The sequence below is a fragment of the Scophthalmus maximus genome, chromosome 7 (genome assembly GCF_022379125.1).
Source record: "Scophthalmus maximus strain ysfricsl-2021 chromosome 7, ASM2237912v1, whole genome shotgun sequence".
In the NCBI taxonomy this organism is placed as follows: Eukaryota; Metazoa; Chordata; class Actinopteri; order Pleuronectiformes; family Scophthalmidae; genus Scophthalmus; species Scophthalmus maximus.
Window position 1 is genome coordinate 12,213,379 of NC_061521.1, and position 18,642 is coordinate 12,232,020.

Genomic DNA, 18,642 nt, shown 5'->3' on the forward strand with positions numbered 1-18,642 from the left:
ACACAAGATGAACCCCACCTCCCACCCAATGTCAGCTGGGATTGTCTCTGTTTGTATTCAATTATATCTTTATTAATTTGTTATCATTTCTTATTCAAGTATTATTACTGAACACTGTGGGTCTCCACACTATTTATCCTGGATGACATATTATGTACAATACAAGTTTTGTCTGGTTTGAATCGACCTTTGAAGCTTAAAAAAAGAAAAAAAAAAGAAAATGCTTATTTTAATCACACATTACAATAGTGCTGAAGTAAATATCTATATTTACAAACTAATCCAGCAGTTATTTCCCCATGAACAGAACAAATCATTTTCTTTGGAATGGACGACACAAATATATGACAAATTATAATCCTGCCTATTTTGAATGATGGTACCAAACAACACCATGCAGTTCTCAATTCATAATCCGGTTTAAAGTCGGAAAGTTCGCCAGCATTTTTATACAGATTCTCCTCGATGCCACGCTCCGCTCTGGAAAAGAAAATCGACAGCTCGGACGAGCACCGTTGACCATATGTTATTTTATTGCATTGAATTCAGTAGCTAAAATAACATGTGCCTAACACACGAGGGTGATGGAATCATCAGATTTGGTGGTTAAAAGGCAGCAAAATGACAAATAAATATTTAATAAATGGATGACGACAGTTCCTCTCCTACACACACATCCGTGTCAAATGCCCTTTCAGCCTTAGACACCATCGGAGCTGATGTCCACAGCAGGTCGTGTGGTGGTGCGGGGCTGGAAGAGAATAGTAATGAGGGGTTTTCTCGAGCACATTGGCAGTGACCGGCTAGTGACTGATAGTATCTCTCCTCCCAAGGGGGGGTCAGAGTCACAGCAAACCTCTGGGTCAGTAACCAGGCACCCAAAGCCACGGGCTTGCTCACGATCCTCCAGTTTTCTGACCCGCTGATCGGCTAGCTGCTTATAGTTCATCGCTGGCCGAGGGTCCAGAGAGAGAGAGAGAGAGAGAAGTATGATCTAAACACATGAACTTATTAACAAGTAAAAGGATCCAAGAGTCCGATTTAGAAAAAAAGTCGGTGATATATGTCTTATTGATTCAGCATAGCATCTCAAAGCAGCAATAGTTCAACAGACGTCAAATTTTTACAAACAAACACTGTACAATGAAAGAGGTAAATATGCAGCAGAATGACCCATAAGGGTTTCTCAATTAACCATTTGCCCAAGTAACTGCATTTAGCCCTTTGACTGGTGCAAAACATTCAGATCAATCTTAGTGCATCGCTGGTTCCAGGATGTTTGATTATCCACAATTGCTTGATTGAAACTGAATCTCACTCTAGCGCTTCAATTCACAGTAACCTTTGTATTCCCATAAAAAACACAGATTATTGCATACTATGCTAGTGGCACAAAAACATTGGCTCAGGTGTGTGTACCAAAGTTATTGTCAGATCGAAATGAGTTGGCATGCATTTGTGCGACTCGTCACGTGCCGCTGGAGCTGTGGAGGGACAAAATGGAAATGTGTGCGTTGTCTCCGAAACGACTCATTATATAAATAAAATAAAAATCATTGCCTTCATGTTCAACACATTCAAAACTACCGCCACTTGTCCCGCTCTAACAGCCACAACATTACATCACATTACATTCATTTCTTCAGTGTGTTTGAACGTGATCTGATTGGTGTGCGACCCGTTTGGGTGTGCAATATTGCTGAAACGCTATCTTGGAAGACATGCCGTCGTAGAACCTTTACATTAGGCGATCTCTGAAACAAGCAAAGCGCACTGTCCGTCTCTCCTCAAATCTCTAAAGGGGTGACCTTGCATTCGCACGTTATGCTCAGTAGTGGGAAAGTATACAAAAAAGGACAAAAGGTTTTGGTTTCAATCATAACTGGATACAGTTGTGGACAAATTTCAAACTAAATAAATATCACTAAAAGGTTACACAAAATTGCCTGGAAAATGGGGTTTAAAACAAATACTTCAAATCAGAGTGAGGTTATAATATAATACAACAATTGATATTTTCTTGAGGTGCTCTCTCTATATATATATCTTTCATTTATTATTTAGAGAAAATAAATGTAATTTTCCATCATTATCCATGAACCATTCACTCTGATTAAAAATCAAACCAGTGTTCTTCAGTCTGATTGGGATAACACACCCTCCCACTTCAAAGTGTGTGGTTAAAACAATGCCAGGGACGGGATGGTCTCCCTTCTGTTCAGGCATTAAAGGAGGGTGTGTCTGAACCTCACAAGTTGGAGGGAAGTTTGGTCTGTTTGTGTTCGGTCTCTATCATCTTAGCGGGAGATCTTACGTGGGGAGAGTGAACACCGGCAGACTGCTGCTGATGTTCGGGCCCTGAATGAGTCCGAATGACAGGAGTGGCTTGACCAGGGATGGGACTGTAGGGTATACTGACAGCCATGGGGGAGAAGAAGGGGCTCGATGCCCCAACTGCCCCCTCCGAGGAGCCGCTCATGGCCAAAGGCCTTTCCTGGTGTATAGAGCTGCAAGAGCCTGAGATAGTCTTTATTTCCTGGGTAAAGAGGTTCACCAAGGACTCTGCCCTCTCATTTTGGGTGCCATCCACCCTGGCAGGGCATGAGGCCTTAGGGGTAAGAGGGCTGTGAGAGCCCATGGTGCTGGGGAGCTCACTGTGGTAAACTGTCCTTCCCCTCACAGGGCTTTGTATGCTGGGACTTTGGACAGGGGGGGTGTAGCAGGGCGAGGCCTCCGCGGAGCCATACTGCGCCAGGGAGGCGAGGGCCGAGTGCTCAGGAAAAACCTGGGGGAGGAAAACCGACTGGAGGCCTGCCAGGCTGTGCTGGGCCAGAGAGGCAGCAACTCCAGCTCCGACTGAAGACACTGGCTGCATAAACCCACCGGAGGAATGGGTGCTGGTGATGAAGGGAAAACTTGGGAGGTTCAGACCACTGGGTGTCCTACCCACTCTGTCATGACTGGACCTCATTTGCTGCAGGTGGCTTAGTATGGGGTCGACTGAGCTGTAGATCAACGGGCCTATGGTGGAGGCAGAGGGGGCAGGGAATCTCCCCGCAAGCCTCCCTGGTGCCCCCTGCTGGAGTGAACCTATTGGGTGGGGTGGAGTGGTCATGGCACCGTGGAAGGGCTGGGAGTGGAGCTGAGCGGAGCAGGTGTAGGAGACGGTGGCCTGGCTGACGGGGAAGACCGAGGCTATGCCGGAGTGGGGAGGATGCTGCAGGGGTTGGTGCATGGGCAGAGGGGTCAGGGGCTGCATGCTGCTGGTGAAGACAGGCTGGGTCATCAGTGTGGGTGACACTGGCCCCGGGGAGAGATACTTTGCCCTGAGGGACGCCAGTGTGGGGGTCTCAACCCCGGAGCGGAACTTGTTGGGGCTCACAGGAGAACAGGGCCCTGAACCACAGCTGCTGGAGGTGTTCACTCCAACATGGACTCTCTTTGGATGACCGGTGGGGTCCTTCACAGAACCAAAGCCCGGTGCCAGATGGTGGTGGAAGAGGATGGGAGGAAGCTGGGGGTGGTGGGCTAAGGCCAGAGCCAGAGGTGTGGTGGTTGCAGCAGCCTGAAGCGGGGCCTGAACCAACGGGGCCCAGATGACGGGGGTGGGGGAAGGGGGAGCAGGGAGAGGGTTCAGACTCTGTGCGGTGTTGGTCTGGAGCAGCTGTGTGCATTGGGCCATGTCACGGTCATGTTGCACTATTCTTTGGATGATCTCATTCTCCTGGAGATTTAATGTACCCGAACTGTGGTGATGCTGGACTTTATGCTGAAGAACAGAGTTCCTCTTACCTGTAAAGAAGAAGAAAAAGACAGGGTCATACATACAGAATAAAACAGATTATTCTAATAGATTTCGCTATCATATGTTTTCTTATTAAAAAAGGTTCACAAAACTCGAGCAACAAACTATTTCACATTTTTCCGGACATGAACTTTGAGCATTTTACATGTCATGTGAAGAATACAGTGGTACAGAAATTTGTACTTAAGTTCACCTTTGATGAATTCATTCTTTACTACAGTTTTTCTATTTCAACTCCAGTATAATTCAGAGGGAATTTATTCCACTTAATCCACAACAAATCACCATACACAAAACATTGTTCAAGATTAAAACCAGTGGGTTTTGGCTTGTGACTTCATAAAAGCAATGTCTGACTGAAGCCCACTGAGTCGTGCGTGTGAGGTGTTTGCTGTTACGCCCAGGAGACATCTGCCCCACTGAAATTCACAGATTAATTTAAGTAAATGTTACAGGTCCAACAGTTATTATTATTTCAAAATCAACCAATATTCCAACATTTACTTGATGTTATTTCTAAAGAAATGCCTCCATCCAAGAAGTTATTGACCATAGGACTTTAAATTTAAGTTTTTACATTATTGTATTGTATACTTTTATTCAGGGCAAGAATCAGAGTACCTTTCCCACCACGAGTAGAAAGAAAACAAGAATATTAGTTCATAACAACTGAAAAACATGAAATTGGCTTTGATTTCATTGGATTTGTTTTATCTGTAGGCAAAGGACACACCGATGCGGTCCAGACGGTCGAGAGCCACGGTCTCGAAGGCCCTCCTCATCATGGGATACTCCTCCAGCACCTCGTTGAAGTTGTCCACTGACAGAGAGTAGAGGCGGCAGTAGTTATCTGCTCGCACACTGGCCGTCCTCCTGCCTCGGGTCAACAGGCAGATCTCTGCAGGGAGGAAAGCAAAAAACATCTATTTGTATCGTTTCTTTAAAATACTTCCTGCTTAGTGCAAATGAGAGATTAACATCACTCATTTAGAAATGGGTCGTGAACATGAAAGTTGTGTGACACGCTGCGACAGAACTCCCATCTTTTTAGATTCATTTGTGAAAGGAAAGTAATATTAGTGTGAGACATGAAACATGAAAAGAGCGGTGCCTGTGAACCCCACAGATGGAGCACTTAATGCAATTTCTGCAGCTTACAGTTTGTCCTGACCTCATCTGCCGTGCCGGATCAGAAAAATAAAATAATGCGCCATTTGGTAAAAAAAAAAAGTACACATATTTTTCAGGAGAGACATATTGAGGATGTAGACACACACACACGCACACATTCTCATGCTCTCTCTCTCTCTCCCTCCTTCCCTCGGTTTCTCCCTCCGTCTCCCTCCTGTGTCCTGTTTATTGATTCCATTTATCACACATGACAACATGGGATTTCTGATACATTTTTTTTTGCCATGTGTTGGTTTTAGACACAAACTTTTTGTCCTCTTTTACTGTCTGTTTCTTTAGTCATCTTTAGCTGCATTTAAGCCAAAGAGTATAAAGGTGAATTCTTGTACCTATATGCTGGGGAACAGTTAAACATTGAAATATGGTTATAAATGATACTTTGGCATCAAAGGGGTTCTTTTTTGGGAGGTCAGATCACATGAATGCTGACTGAAAAATGAAAGTAAAGTATGTTTCCTAGTTGGTCCATGACATTTCACTTTTCTACACGGGTTAAGATGATGTAACAAGGCCCCAGCGAATGAAGAGTTGTGGATTTCAGCCTTGTTACGACGTTAACAAAGGAGAAAACCCCACAGACTGAATCAAAGATCACAAAGCTTTGCTCCTCTTAGTCCTGAGCCCTTTTATGGAGATGATGCGGACAATTTTTTCAGATGTAATGGTCTGAAAAGTTAATCTGCTGAGTGCCTGAGCAAAAATAAATCAAAACAAATCATACTATCACCACGCCTTCACTTTCATTCAAACTGACCCACTGCCAGCTACAGAGTATTTTGGTACGCAGTACACAAGCGTTACGTGTCTATATTACCTCCAAAATAAGAACCATCAGACAGCTTGGTGTCTTTGCTGCTCTTGGTTATGACACTGACAACGCCGTGCTGGATGAAGTACATCTTCTTGCCGATGGTTCCCTCTCTGATGATGTAGTCGCCTGGCTGGAAGACCTCGAAGCGCAGTTTGGTCAGCATGGAGGTGACGAAGTTTGGATCAGCATTGGCGAACAGCGGCATGGAGGCCACCAGTTTACGACAGTTGAAGTTGATGATCTCCTGCAGGAGACACGACAGAAATGTCTCGTGGCAACATAGGCGGTAGCATAGTACGCAGACTGTCAGGGGGGCGGCGCAAGTGTCACTAACATCATTTCCTCTATCATGATTACAGTAACATTATTAACAAAAACAGCCTTTTAAATAATCAATTACAATAATAAACATACTGCGTCCACACAATGCACTTCTACTGTGTGCACTGTAAGTTGGGTAGCATTTTATTTTGTCTTTGGATCAGCAATTCTATTATCATTAGCTCAAATAATTTCATAATGAAAACATCCGAGGCTCCAGGTTTTCAGGAATGAAAACAGAGAAAAGAAGAGGAGGAAGAGGAAGACAATTACAGAGGTACAGAGGTGGGGGGGGGGGGGGGTATCTGTATCTAAAGTAAATCATTAGATACAGATACCCTCCCAAGTAATATTCCCTCCATTTTGGTGAAAATCCATCCATGCATTGTTAAGTTGACAAATATATTATGATACATATTATGGCTCAGTGTCAATACTGAAGCATCAGTGTGTAAGCAGCACGTTACTGTTTTAGCTGGTGGAACTAGTTTGAAATTATTTATACACACTTTCATATACAGGGACATTGGATAAATCTGAGTGGTCTTGAGATGATTAATGGGAGAGAAAAGAAGAAAATACACACAAATCCTAATCTTGCCTACAGCACCGAAATGGCTAGAGCCATGTGTGTACATTTCAATCATAATAAAAGCAGGGTGGTTAACAGCTTAGTGCTCCGTTAATGAGGTTCTCTGTCCTCATGTAGTCCACTCTCCAGTCATTACTAATCAGATTACATGACTATTAACGTTATCGTGCTAAGTGAAAGAGCCATATTAGATCACATTAATCACCAAGTGTAAACAATTTGTGGCAAAAATACTAACACCATTAAACTTGTAATAATAATTTAAAACCGTTTTTGTCATGCTTCACTTAAACTAAACTGTTTAACGTTTGTAAGCAGCATATGAACATTTAATAAATGTTCCGTAGCACACTATAATGCAGTTGTAATGTAGTAGAGCATATATATAAAGGAAGATATACGAGATATGAAGACATTTTTACGTATTAACGCAGAATCATAAATTCTAATGTTCTCCACAGCAGCTTCTACTCGGAGTTGTTGACATAAATAAAAACTTATATCTGCTTCCGCCTGCATTATAATGAGCTAAATTTGTCGAATGTCCGATTACTGCTTATAAATGCAATATAGTATAGTGGAGGTCAGGTTAAGTGATGCAAATTTGAATTTTAGCTGTGATTGATGTTGATGCCAACGTTATGACGCGTCAGCATCAGCATCATCCTTACATCATTATAACTATAAACAACAGCAGCATGCGACACATCTGACCTCTCGCAGTGGCTCATTCAGCTCCTCCAAAATGCTTTCTTCATCAAACATCTTGCCCTGGTAACGGTGCTCGTAGTAGTCATGGATCCTCTGACGCATGTCGGCCGGGAGCTTGTGGAAGGACATGTACTGCTCCACTTGTTTATACTGTTAAGACAACAAGTCCGATAATCAAGATCATGAAACAAATAAAAGTGCTTAAATAACAAAAACCTCAACAGTCATATCTGTTCTCGTCACTGTAATGTCACTGCATGTGTGTCGAAGACAAAATGCAAAGTCACGTCAAAATGAATATATTAAACTGATTGATGTGTTGGCTCAGAGGTGGACTATAATGTGCCTCATTATGTTAACAGTCAACTGTCAGGCCATCTGTGAAACCTGCCCACAGTGCAATGTTGTGCCTCTGCCCCATCTGACAAATACAGTTGTGCTCTGCAGGCTGCGGCTAATAACATTAACCACTGTGTCCTTCAGCGGTTTACTGTGCCAGCAACGTACCAGAAATGGTCAGTGTTTACCCGGACCACGCATGTAACATCCTGCGGTAAGTCTCTATCTCGTTTTGTAACATCTGGATCCAAATATTCCCAATGTCGGTCTCCATTTGCTATGTTTAAGGTGTACAACAGTAGCTACAGTATCTCACAAAAGTGAGTACATCCCTCACATTTCTGTAAATATTTTATTATATCTTTTCATGGGACAACACTGAAGAAATGATACTTTGCTACAATGTAAAGTAGTCAGTGTACAGCTTGTATAACAGTGTAAATTTACTGTCCCCTCAAAATAACTCAACACACAGCCATTAATGTCTAAACCGCTGGCAACAAAAGTGAGTACACCCCTATGTGAAAATGTCCAAATTGGGCCCAATTAGCCATTTTCCCTCCCCGCTGTCATGTGACTCCTCATTGTAACAAGGTCTCAGGTGTGGATGGGGAGCAGGTGGGTTGAATTTGGTGTTATCGCTCTCACACTCTCTCATTCTGGTCACTGGAAGTTCAACATGGCACATCATGGCAAAGAACTCTCTGAGGATCTGAAAAAAAGAAGTGTTGCTCTACATAAAGATGGCCTAGGCCATAAGAAGATTGCCAACACCCTGAAACTGAGCTGCATCACGGTGGCCAAGACCATACAGCGGTTTAACAGGACAGGTTTCACCCAGAACAGGCCTCGCCATGGTCGACCAAAGAAGTTGAGTGCATGTGCTCAGCGTCATATCCAGAGGTTATCTTTGGACAATAGACGTATGAGTGCTGCCAGCATTGCTGCAGAGGTTGAAGGGGTGGGGGGTCAACCTGTCAGTGCTCAGACCATACGCCGCACACTGCATCAAATCGGTCTGCATGGCTGTCGTCCCAGAAGGAAGCCTCTTTTGAAGATGATGCACAAGAAAGCCCGCAAACAGATTGCTAAAGACAAGCAGACTAAGGACATGGATTACTGGAATCATGTCCTGTGGTCTGATGATAACAAGATCAACTTATTTGGTTCAGATGATGTCAAGCGTGTGTGGCGGCAACCAGGTGAGACGTAAGTGTGTCTTGCCTACAGTCAAGCATGGTGGTGGGAGTGTCATGGTCTGGGGCTGCATGAGTGCTGTCGGCACTGGGGGGCTACAGTTCATTGAGGGAACCATGAATGCCAACATGTACTGTGACATACTGAACCAGAGCATGATCCCCTCCCTTCTGAAACTGGGCCGCAGGGCAGTATTCCAACATGATAACGACCCCAAACACACCTCAAAGACGACCACTGCCTTGCTAAAGAAGCTGAGGGTAAAGGTGATGGAGTGGCCAAGCATGTCTCCAGACCTAAACCCTATCAAGCATCTGTGGGGCATCCTCAAACGGTAGGTGGAGGAGCGCAAGGTCTCTTACATCCACCATCTCTGTGATGTCATCATGGAGGAGTGGATTCCATTGGCAACCTGTGAAGCTCTAGTGAACTCCATGCCAAAGAGAGTTAAGGCAGTGCTGGAAAATAATGGTGGCCACACAAAATATTGAGACTTTGGGCCCATTTCGGACATTTTCACTTAGGGGTGTACTCACTTTTGTTGCCAGCGGTTTGGACATTAATGGCTGTGTTTTGAGTTATTTTGAGGGGACAGTAAATTTACACTGTTATACAAGCTGTACACTGACTACTTTACATTGTAGCAATGTGTAATTTCTTCAGTGTTGTCCCATGAAAAGATAAAATAAAATATTTACAAAAATGTGAGGGGTGTACTCACTTTTGTGAGATACTGTATTTTTGATCTCTGCTGCACCGTGGGACATTTCCACACCTAAATGTCATGTAGATCTTTGATAACTGTGTATTGTAAAGATTTATGTGACCTCCTGGATAACATGCTTTGTCACTTTCATCAGCCATGGAAGGAATATTTCATCCTTAAGTAAAAGTAGCAAAATCACAATGGATAAATATATTACAAGTAAAATTCTGCCTTCAAAATCCTATTTAAGTCAAATGAATGAAGTAAAAACGTAATGTAGATTAATGGCACTTGTGAATGTAGCACAAATTATTTATTTTTATTGTACTATTATTACTATAATCATTATTATTGATGCTTCACTGTGTGAGTAGCATTAAACTTTAGTAGTTAATTTGAACCTAAATAATAAAATTAATAGTAACTAAAGCCATTAAATACTATTTTCTACTGATATGTATTGGAATAGAAGAATCAAGTAGCACTCCATGGCAGGTTTACACTCATTAGGACAAATATCAAACATAAAGGGAAAGACCACCCACCTTTTCTTGGTACTGCCTCCTGGAGGAGTCCAGAGACTGAATGAGTGCAGTTGCATGTCCCACAAACATGGCAAAGCAGGTGGCCCCCACGATCATGCTGAGGATAGTGAGCCACACATCAGCCATCCCGATAGGGGGATACAGACCGTACCCGATACACAGCATGTGACTCATGGCCTTGAACAGGGCGTAGGAGTATTGCTGACCCCACGTGTCATTCTGTAAGAGAAAGTTTTTCAATATTTGCAACATTAATGCAGCGGCACATCTGTGCAAGCAGGTTTCAGAGTTTTAGATCAAAAGGTGATCAAGTCTTTATTTTCTAGGTCTGTTGGCTTTGAAGCCCCCCGTCTAGGGGCTCACATCCACTTATAACATGAACATATCTCACTTATGCACTTGCATTACTGTCCAGGTTGATGTATGGGTCCTAGTCTACATCAGTTACTAGTATGTAAATTAATATATTCTGTGCTCAGATTGATAACCAATAAAACCAATAAATCTATAAATGCAACTGATTCTATATTCATTAATCTTCCGACTAATTTATCAATTCGAATATTGTCAGAATATTTCCCATATTCCAAGGTGATGTATCAAAATAGCTTGTTTCATATAGTCCAAGATCCAAAGATATTTAGTTCATAGAGTATCATATGGCAAAGAATTTCCCAAAATCCTCACATCAGCGAGGCTGAAACCAAAATAAATTAATGAATGAAAAATGAAAAGAATTGAGGATAAATCAATTCTTAAAATAGTTGCTTTTTAATTGTCTGTTGAGCGACCGATCGATTTCTCAACTAATTGCTTCAGCTCTAAAAATTAAATATATATATATTCATACATCTATGACTAAAGGAGCCACAATGAAACTTGAAAAAGTTTGACATTCTGCTTTTTCAGGACTGCGAGGGTGTAATTTGGTTAGCCTTGATTGACAGTGACCAAACAACACACCAACCATTATCAAATTTTGATTTTGATTGGTCGATGGAAGGGTGCAACATCACCTTTATCAGCTGAGACCCGTCCACTTAGAACTAGTGATGAGAGTAACGACAATGGAAAATAATAATATAGAAAATTTTGCATGTGAAACAACTAAAACCAAAGCTTTTGAGCTCATGTAGGACCTCATCTCTCACAGTCAGACGGCTTCTGGAAAAACTAGGTTTTCAGGATCGTTAGGAGGAAACACATTTGGACGAGGTCTGACTCATAAATAATCCACTTACCACCATCTTGTTTCTGGTGACCCAGCAGTCAGGAGGGAAGTCCTGCAGCATGGGTACCAGGAACTGCAGACAGCCATCCCAGTGACACAGCAGCAGCATCATACCAATCAGGTTCATGATACGCACCATGGCACTGGCCAGATCATAGGTCATATGGAAAACCTGGGGCACAGATTATCAGCAATAATGCAAATTTCAATTCTCTCTCATGCAATCAGAGGATTTGAAATACACAGAAGGTGCTGTGTGGGCTGATGAATACAAGGGTCCTATACCAGACCACAATGTTCTTAATCTCCTATAGACCAGAGGCTGTTCAAATCTTGCATAACCATCCGCAAGCAACATTAATGGCCTACTGTATGGGGAATGCAGCCTCAGTTGGATTTACGATAATGCAGGAAAATACAGTGTCTGTCATTAAGCAAGTCGATTGTGTGAGATTGTGTGTGAGCCTCAGAGGAGAACCAACAAATTAACTGTATGGCTTTAAGAATGTAGACATTTGTTTTTACAAAAAGCAGCATCATATGTTTTCCCTTGATACAGAAATGTAATAATCCAGACAAGGGTGGAAGTTATAAGAAATCTGATCATGTAAGAGAGATCTCACCGTGGTAAGGCTGCATCTCGTAATTATTTTCATTAGTGACATAAAAAAATCTTTGATGTGAAATTGTGAAATCTGCTCCAAGAGGCAAAGGTGGTGTATTTAAATTACCTTTTTTTTTTTTTAAATAAAATAAAACCATCAGTTCAAAACCCAAGGATATTCAATATATCATTGTAAAAGATGTAAAATATGTAAAAGAGTTCTCTAAAAAATGGACGAAAACAACAGAATTTCTGGGGACAAATTGCTACAGCTCCATTTACAGAGCCACAACTAGACAAATATCAAACCGTGTGTGTGCTTGTAGCGTGTGATTGAGATTCAAGCGTATCCCTGCAGGATCTACCTCTTCCCACTGGTGGATGTAGCGAATGAGTCTGGAGAGGCGCAGCAGCCGCAGCAGACTGAGGATCTTGGTGAACCGGACGATCCTGAGGGCCCGGGCCGTCTTGTAAAAGTCTGAATCGATGCGAGTTTCCACGATGAGAAAGATGTAGTCCACGGGTATGGACGAGATGAAGTCCACCACGAACCAGCTCTTCAGGTACTTGATCTTGATCTGCTGTGGGTCCAGGATGATCTCCGTGTTGTCCTCCTTGACGATGCCCGTGCGGAAGTTGAGGACCAGGTCCATGAGGAAGAAGGTGTCGGACACCACGTTGAAGACGATCCATGGCGGTGTGTGCTCGTCCTTGAAGAAGGTGATGCCCACGGGGATGATGATGAGGTTTCCAACCATCAGCAGCAGCATGGTCAGATCCCAGTAGAACCTGAAGCACACAGTGACACAAATAACTCACATTTCTGGATAACAGCAGGCCAAGGTCATTTAGGCCCAGGAGGTCTCCTGAGACAAATTGTCATGATACAGAATACTGAATGTCAGCATGTATTAGTGACCTCCAGATATTTGTATGCTTTTATTAGAGATCTAAATCCCCATCAGCTGCTATTTTGATAATCAAATGGATTGCGTCTTTTTACAAGGGTCGCAAAACATTTGCTGGTTCAGCAAATATGATGATTTGATGCTTTCATTTGTCAGACATGAGAGTAAATGAATAATTTCAGGTTTCAGACTGCTGGCCAGAAAAAATAAACAAAATTAATATATTACATTTGGCTTTGGGAATATATATATAATGGAAATTTTTTCAAATTTGTTTTGACATCTTATAAATAAACAGATTAATCGATGTTGAAAACAATTGCAACCCTGGTAAAAGTACTGATTGAGAGTAGTTTGAACGTTCTTGTAATTTATCTTTAAGTCAAAAAGTAGTACAGGCTGAGAGGCACAGGACCAGATCATTTATCTTAGTCTGAATATAGTCATTTAGTCATCGAGTCAAACTGAGTTTGTGCTGGTTGTTTTGAAAGCACTTCTGGATGTGTAGCATTTCAAATAGAAATGAATCCCTGTGCAACCCGCAGTCTCACACTACATCTCAAATCTTCAAAAATGTGCAGAGCAAACATTTTTCCAAACACTGAATATAAACATTAACAAAGCAGGAAAACAACGGTGGTTTGCTAATTCCGCTCAATACTGGGCTTCGGGCCACAGGGGCGGAGAGGAAAATGGGTTATTGGAATTCCTTTGAATTGCTCATGAGGAAATATCGATTTTCATAACTAACTGAATCCTCAAGTATCAGCAACAGTGAGATCAATTTCGTGAAAATGGGCTTTGATAAGTTGTGTTCACAGTACCCAACCGAATCAGGACAGTACTGGCCCCCCGAATTGTTTTCTCCGAATATTTTCATCAAATTTCATTGATTTATTTACAAATCAAATTATTGCCAGCTACAATATAAGCACATCACACAATGTGACACCATAATGTTGATTACATCTATAATTCATTGATTTCACTTCCTTCTTTGTAATGCTCAATCCAGTGTCTGAATTTCATCTGGTGAACATTTTATGGGAAACACACAGAACAGTGAAGCACATCTCAGCCACGCTAAGACCAAATAAGATTTGCAGAGTGTTTGTGTTCCAGTCACCGTCGTCGAGTGTGTATGCGTATGAGAGCTGAGAAAGCATGCATGCATGTGATTGCATGACGGATCTATTTCAGAGACGTAATTAACCACCGATCAATCCACCAGGAACCTGACAAAACCTAGAGGCTCCACAACTGAACACCAGCAGGAGACGACAAATGGAACTGGAGGGGAGTCGCTGTGTTTTTCAAAAGCCTGTTCCTGACTTTGTGACATTTCCTCTGACAAGGCTGCATCACGACCTACAAATTCAGAATTCAACATTTTTCTACTCAACAGGTGCTTAGACCAGAGCTTCGCAAAAGAACACGACATGAAGAAGGACCATGAGAGGACAGGATGGCCATTTGCTCTAATCAGCTTTCTGTTGTTCTCTGCCAAACAAAGCTTTTGGATTCCTCTCTTCATCTGCCAGTTGTCTCTGCAGTGACACACTGGTCCTAATTGCACTGCCTCTCTCGGGCTAAATCCACCGTTATCTCCTGGGAATCCATGTCATCTCCAGAAGTCATCTCCCATCAGCCAGATGTTGAGTAGTTAGCATTACCGCTCTGCACACGTCACTGTGCTGCAGAACCCTAGAACAGCTGGACCAAGTGCATTACGGCTGTCCCCCCGCAGACCATCCTGTTACCATAAGAAAACGCTGACATTTGTGGGAACTCTGGACCTCCGCTGGTCCAGAGTGGAAACTTGCACTATTTGGGTCAGAGTACAACTACGTCAAAGAGCATGAGAGCACAGAGAGACGGGAGTTACAAGCAAAGTGAACACAAAAAGGCTTAAAATGGTGAAAGGAGCTTAGATCAATCAGGACAGCTGAAAAAGGGATCACATTTGTACCAGAGATACTTATCTCTTGCTGCCAGAGTTCAGCTGAAGCACAACAGCCTGCATGCGGCTCAGTGGCTTAACACACACCTGTACTGTGGCTCAGTTCCACCAGCAATCATATTAACCATATTTATGCAGCGTGCCAGTGCAGCGTGTGTGCTGCGGTAGCCACAGAAAAGACAGCAGTTACTTACGATACAAACAACCGAGAGACTGGGTTTATTAAAAGAACCAAGGAGAGGATACGCAGGTTACACAAAACGCAGTTGATGTGCAGTGGTCAGCCCACAACTGTTCCAGATATGAGGGAGTGAACATGGCCGCTTGCAGTGCTACGACCAACAACGTCTCATAACCCAAAACAATCCCAAATAATCTTTAATGTTGCAAAGGTTTATACTTGGACCTTAAAATGGGATCTGCAGGATAAATGGTTCACCTGAAGAGGCCCTCACCGGGCTCCAAAACCCTGCTCCTGCAGCGTGATATATAACAACCCGAGTAACGACACCTCACACAGAGTTAACAGCTGGGCGTCCTGATTCCCCACAACATCATTTTCATTTCAATCGCTCTCTGCCGTTCCCTGTGTGTGTTCGGTGTTTTGTGGTGTGTCCCCTCCCTGTCCACACCATCTCTGCTCCATTAGACTAATTGTGCTGTAATAATCTCCACTGATGTGTGCTTCTAATATCTTGAATGGTCATGTTACCCTATTTTGATTACCCCATTTCCAAGCCCCTGCTGCACTCTCTGTAATCCACTGCCCTTGCTAAATGATAAATAAAAAAAAAGTGTAATTCAGATGAGTGGGAAAAAACCTGCAGGCATACAACTGGCCGGTGAAAATATGATGACAGTGACCCTCAAGGTTAAATGTCACGAAAATCCCTTGATGGCAGCGATGATCAGAATGCGATGAAATGTGGAACGTGCATGCATTAATTAATAACACAGCATGGCTGGTAAATTATGGAATTACAGGTCATCTTATTTCGGTGCACAACTTCAATTAACTCTAAGGTAGGAAAAAAAACTGTCTCCACAATGGGTAGATTAGAGAACTACAGATTCCATTCTTGTGCAGACGGGCATTCAAATACACACATACACACGTGTCTGGTCCAAACATAATATACTATGATTGGTATAATTCGTTTTTAAAATAGGATTTTGCATGCCAGGCAACTTCTTTGTGGCAGCCTCAAATTCCCTGTAAGAATGGCCTGTGCAGTAAAGTCTACAGAAAATGATGACTGTCATAATTGAAGCCATTTATCCATTGAAGGTGTGTATGGATTACTGAGGCACATTCATTTTGTAAGACACCCATTCTGCACAGGCTCGCCCTCCTGGTTATGGTGTCATCATAACACCATCACATATGTTTAATTTACAGTGACCATGTCACATTTGATGGCATTTTATGACTCCTTAAAATCAGACTGTGAGAAAATGCCAATGTGTCGGCCTCACAAGCCTGATGTGACAGGATCACTGCAGCATTTTCTCGTTCCTTTTTTGTTGTTGTTGTTGTTGAAAGAGACACAACAGCTCGTGCAACACAAAGTTTGTTGTGCAAAATCAAATTACCTAAAATCACTGTACGGGTGGATTATCCAGAAGCCGGCGGACTTCACCCGCTCCCTCTCGTGCTCCACGGCCCGCTCGCTCCCCAGCATCCGCAGGGAGAACTTGTTGACACCGGGCTGGAGCATCGCCCCGAACTGCCGGTGCATGAACCCGGCTTGGTACAGCCGCTCGTCCTCGGCTGTGATTTGCTCGGCGCCCTCCAACTTGATGAAAGTTGCCGGGTCGAGCGCGGACGCCCGGTCGCCCGCGCCGCTCGGACCCCCCGCTGCGCACTGGCCGGCCCCGGGGCCGCGCTCGCCGGGGAAACTCTCGCCCACTCCGGCGTCAGCCTCGGGGATGAGGCGCCGCTGCTCCGCCGCGTCGGACCCGGGGGGGTGCCGCCCGGCGATGGACGACATGCTGCCCCGGAACAAGCGACAGTCCCCATTCAAGTTGGTCTTCACGACCACGTCCCTCTCAAAGTGCTCGCTCCGGGCCTCCTCGATGCTCCTGCAGCTGCCGGCAGGAGACGGAGAGGACAAATGTTTTAGCCGGATACTTTTCCTCTTGGCGTCCTTGCCGCCGCCGTCTCCTTCGTCAGTCACGAACGCCTTTTGCCCAATGTTTTGCGGCAAGCTGTACAGCCGTTTGCGCATGGAAGACTGGAACCTCTCCATCGTGCGGACGGGGGACAAGTGCGCTCTAAGGACAGCCCGCGAGGACGGAGGGACAAATCATGGAGCTCGTGCACTCGGGGTGCCGCCGGGGGCGAAACGGTGACGGCGCATCCGCAGGACAGGTCGTTTCTTATTTGACACTTGGGACGTGCGTCGCTCCGCCGGTGCGAACATTGAGATGCGTCAACAAGACGTGGCCGCTTCGGTCCGACGGTCATGGAGAAGCGCTGCGCATCCAGGTGAACGCACGGCGTGCAGACGGGAGCGCATCAGGATGCAGCATGCTGAGCGTCGGACGTGCCGGAGTGGAAGAATGCTGCTGCTGCTGCTGCTGCTGCTGCTGCTGCTGAGCTCCTCAATGACAAAGCATGATCTCCACCTCCCCGCTAAAAAAAAACACCAAAAAAAAACCCCGGAGCTCTCTGTCAGTGCAGGGTGATGACACACGCGCACGCACCAGCTGGCCGCCACATCCAAAGAGCACTGGAATCACCGAGCCCTCAGCCTCCCGCCTTCTAATAACGAGAGTATCGATGGAGCGGATCCATCGGGTTGCCATAGGAGCCGGGATGGCACACGCGCTCACCCCGCCCCGCCAGGACAACCGGACTGGATGATTCAAGGATGCGACCCAGCCTCGCAGGTGACAGTTCACTGTAGCTGAGAGAAGCCGACGTTGTGTGTCGTGCAGACACGTTTGTTGACGTGTCTGTTCATTACAGAAACAATGGGCCACTGATTGAGTGCGGATACTGGTATAGATATCATCTATCGGCTGCACACTTTTGTTGGAGCTTACTCGCATCCCAATGAAATATCTGCAAAAGCACCTGCTGTGTAATAGATTACAAACGTTGGTTCTCGCCCTTTGCAACACTTTATGCTATTAAAACAACAGAAAACAACATGACATTGAGTCTGAGAGTTTCCTTTCATTTTCATAAGCTGCTGAAGTCTTTGGTCAGTCCTGCTGTTCCCATTTACACAAAAAGGGATGAAAGCTGTTGTGCAACTCTTGATTCATCGCTTAAAAAAAAAACAAAAAAACAGTTAAAATATGTAGAACTATAGATATGGCTTTTATAGGACAGAATAAATGTTATTCTGAGATATGATATCATACATAAATATAATACTATGATACAGGTCAACAGGCTACAGCAGTTCACTCGACTCTGCCGCAATCATTTTTCAAAACAAAAGATTGCAAGACAACATAATCCATCAGCCCATGGAAAAAAACTAACTGCAAGGGTGCAATATCTAAAATGGACAAAGAACGTGATTGTTTCCTATGTCTTACACCCCGACATCTTCCGATCAGCCCTTGAACCTGCAGCGAGAAGCAGAAACAGACCATATTTTGGCTTGAACTTGTCATTACGATGCTAAATCTGATGGCACAGTGTATTGGCGACAGAAAAACGACAACATCTATGCGCTTATATTGGTCCCTTGCAAGCTTCGCTTTC

The 18,642-nt window shown here is 43.9% G+C and overlaps 1 protein-coding gene across 1 annotated transcript; it reads right to left on the reverse strand.

Moving 5' to 3' along the window:
• Positions 1–118: 118 nt before the first annotated feature.
• On the reverse strand, positions 119–17,561 carry LOC118315901 (potassium/sodium hyperpolarization-activated cyclic nucleotide-gated channel 3-like). Its single transcript, XM_035643573.2, has 8 exons — positions 16,515–17,561; positions 12,419–12,842; positions 11,460–11,621; positions 10,219–10,437; positions 7,435–7,581; positions 5,811–6,051; positions 4,539–4,703; positions 119–3,792 (listed from the first exon to the last, which is right to left on the reverse strand). The coding sequence occupies exons 1-8, from the start codon at positions 17,168–17,170 to the stop codon at positions 2,249–2,251; spliced, it is 3,558 nt and encodes a 1,185-aa protein (XP_035499466.2). The 5' UTR covers positions 17,171–17,561; the 3' UTR covers positions 119–2,248.
• Positions 17,562–18,642: the final 1,081 nt, after the last annotated feature.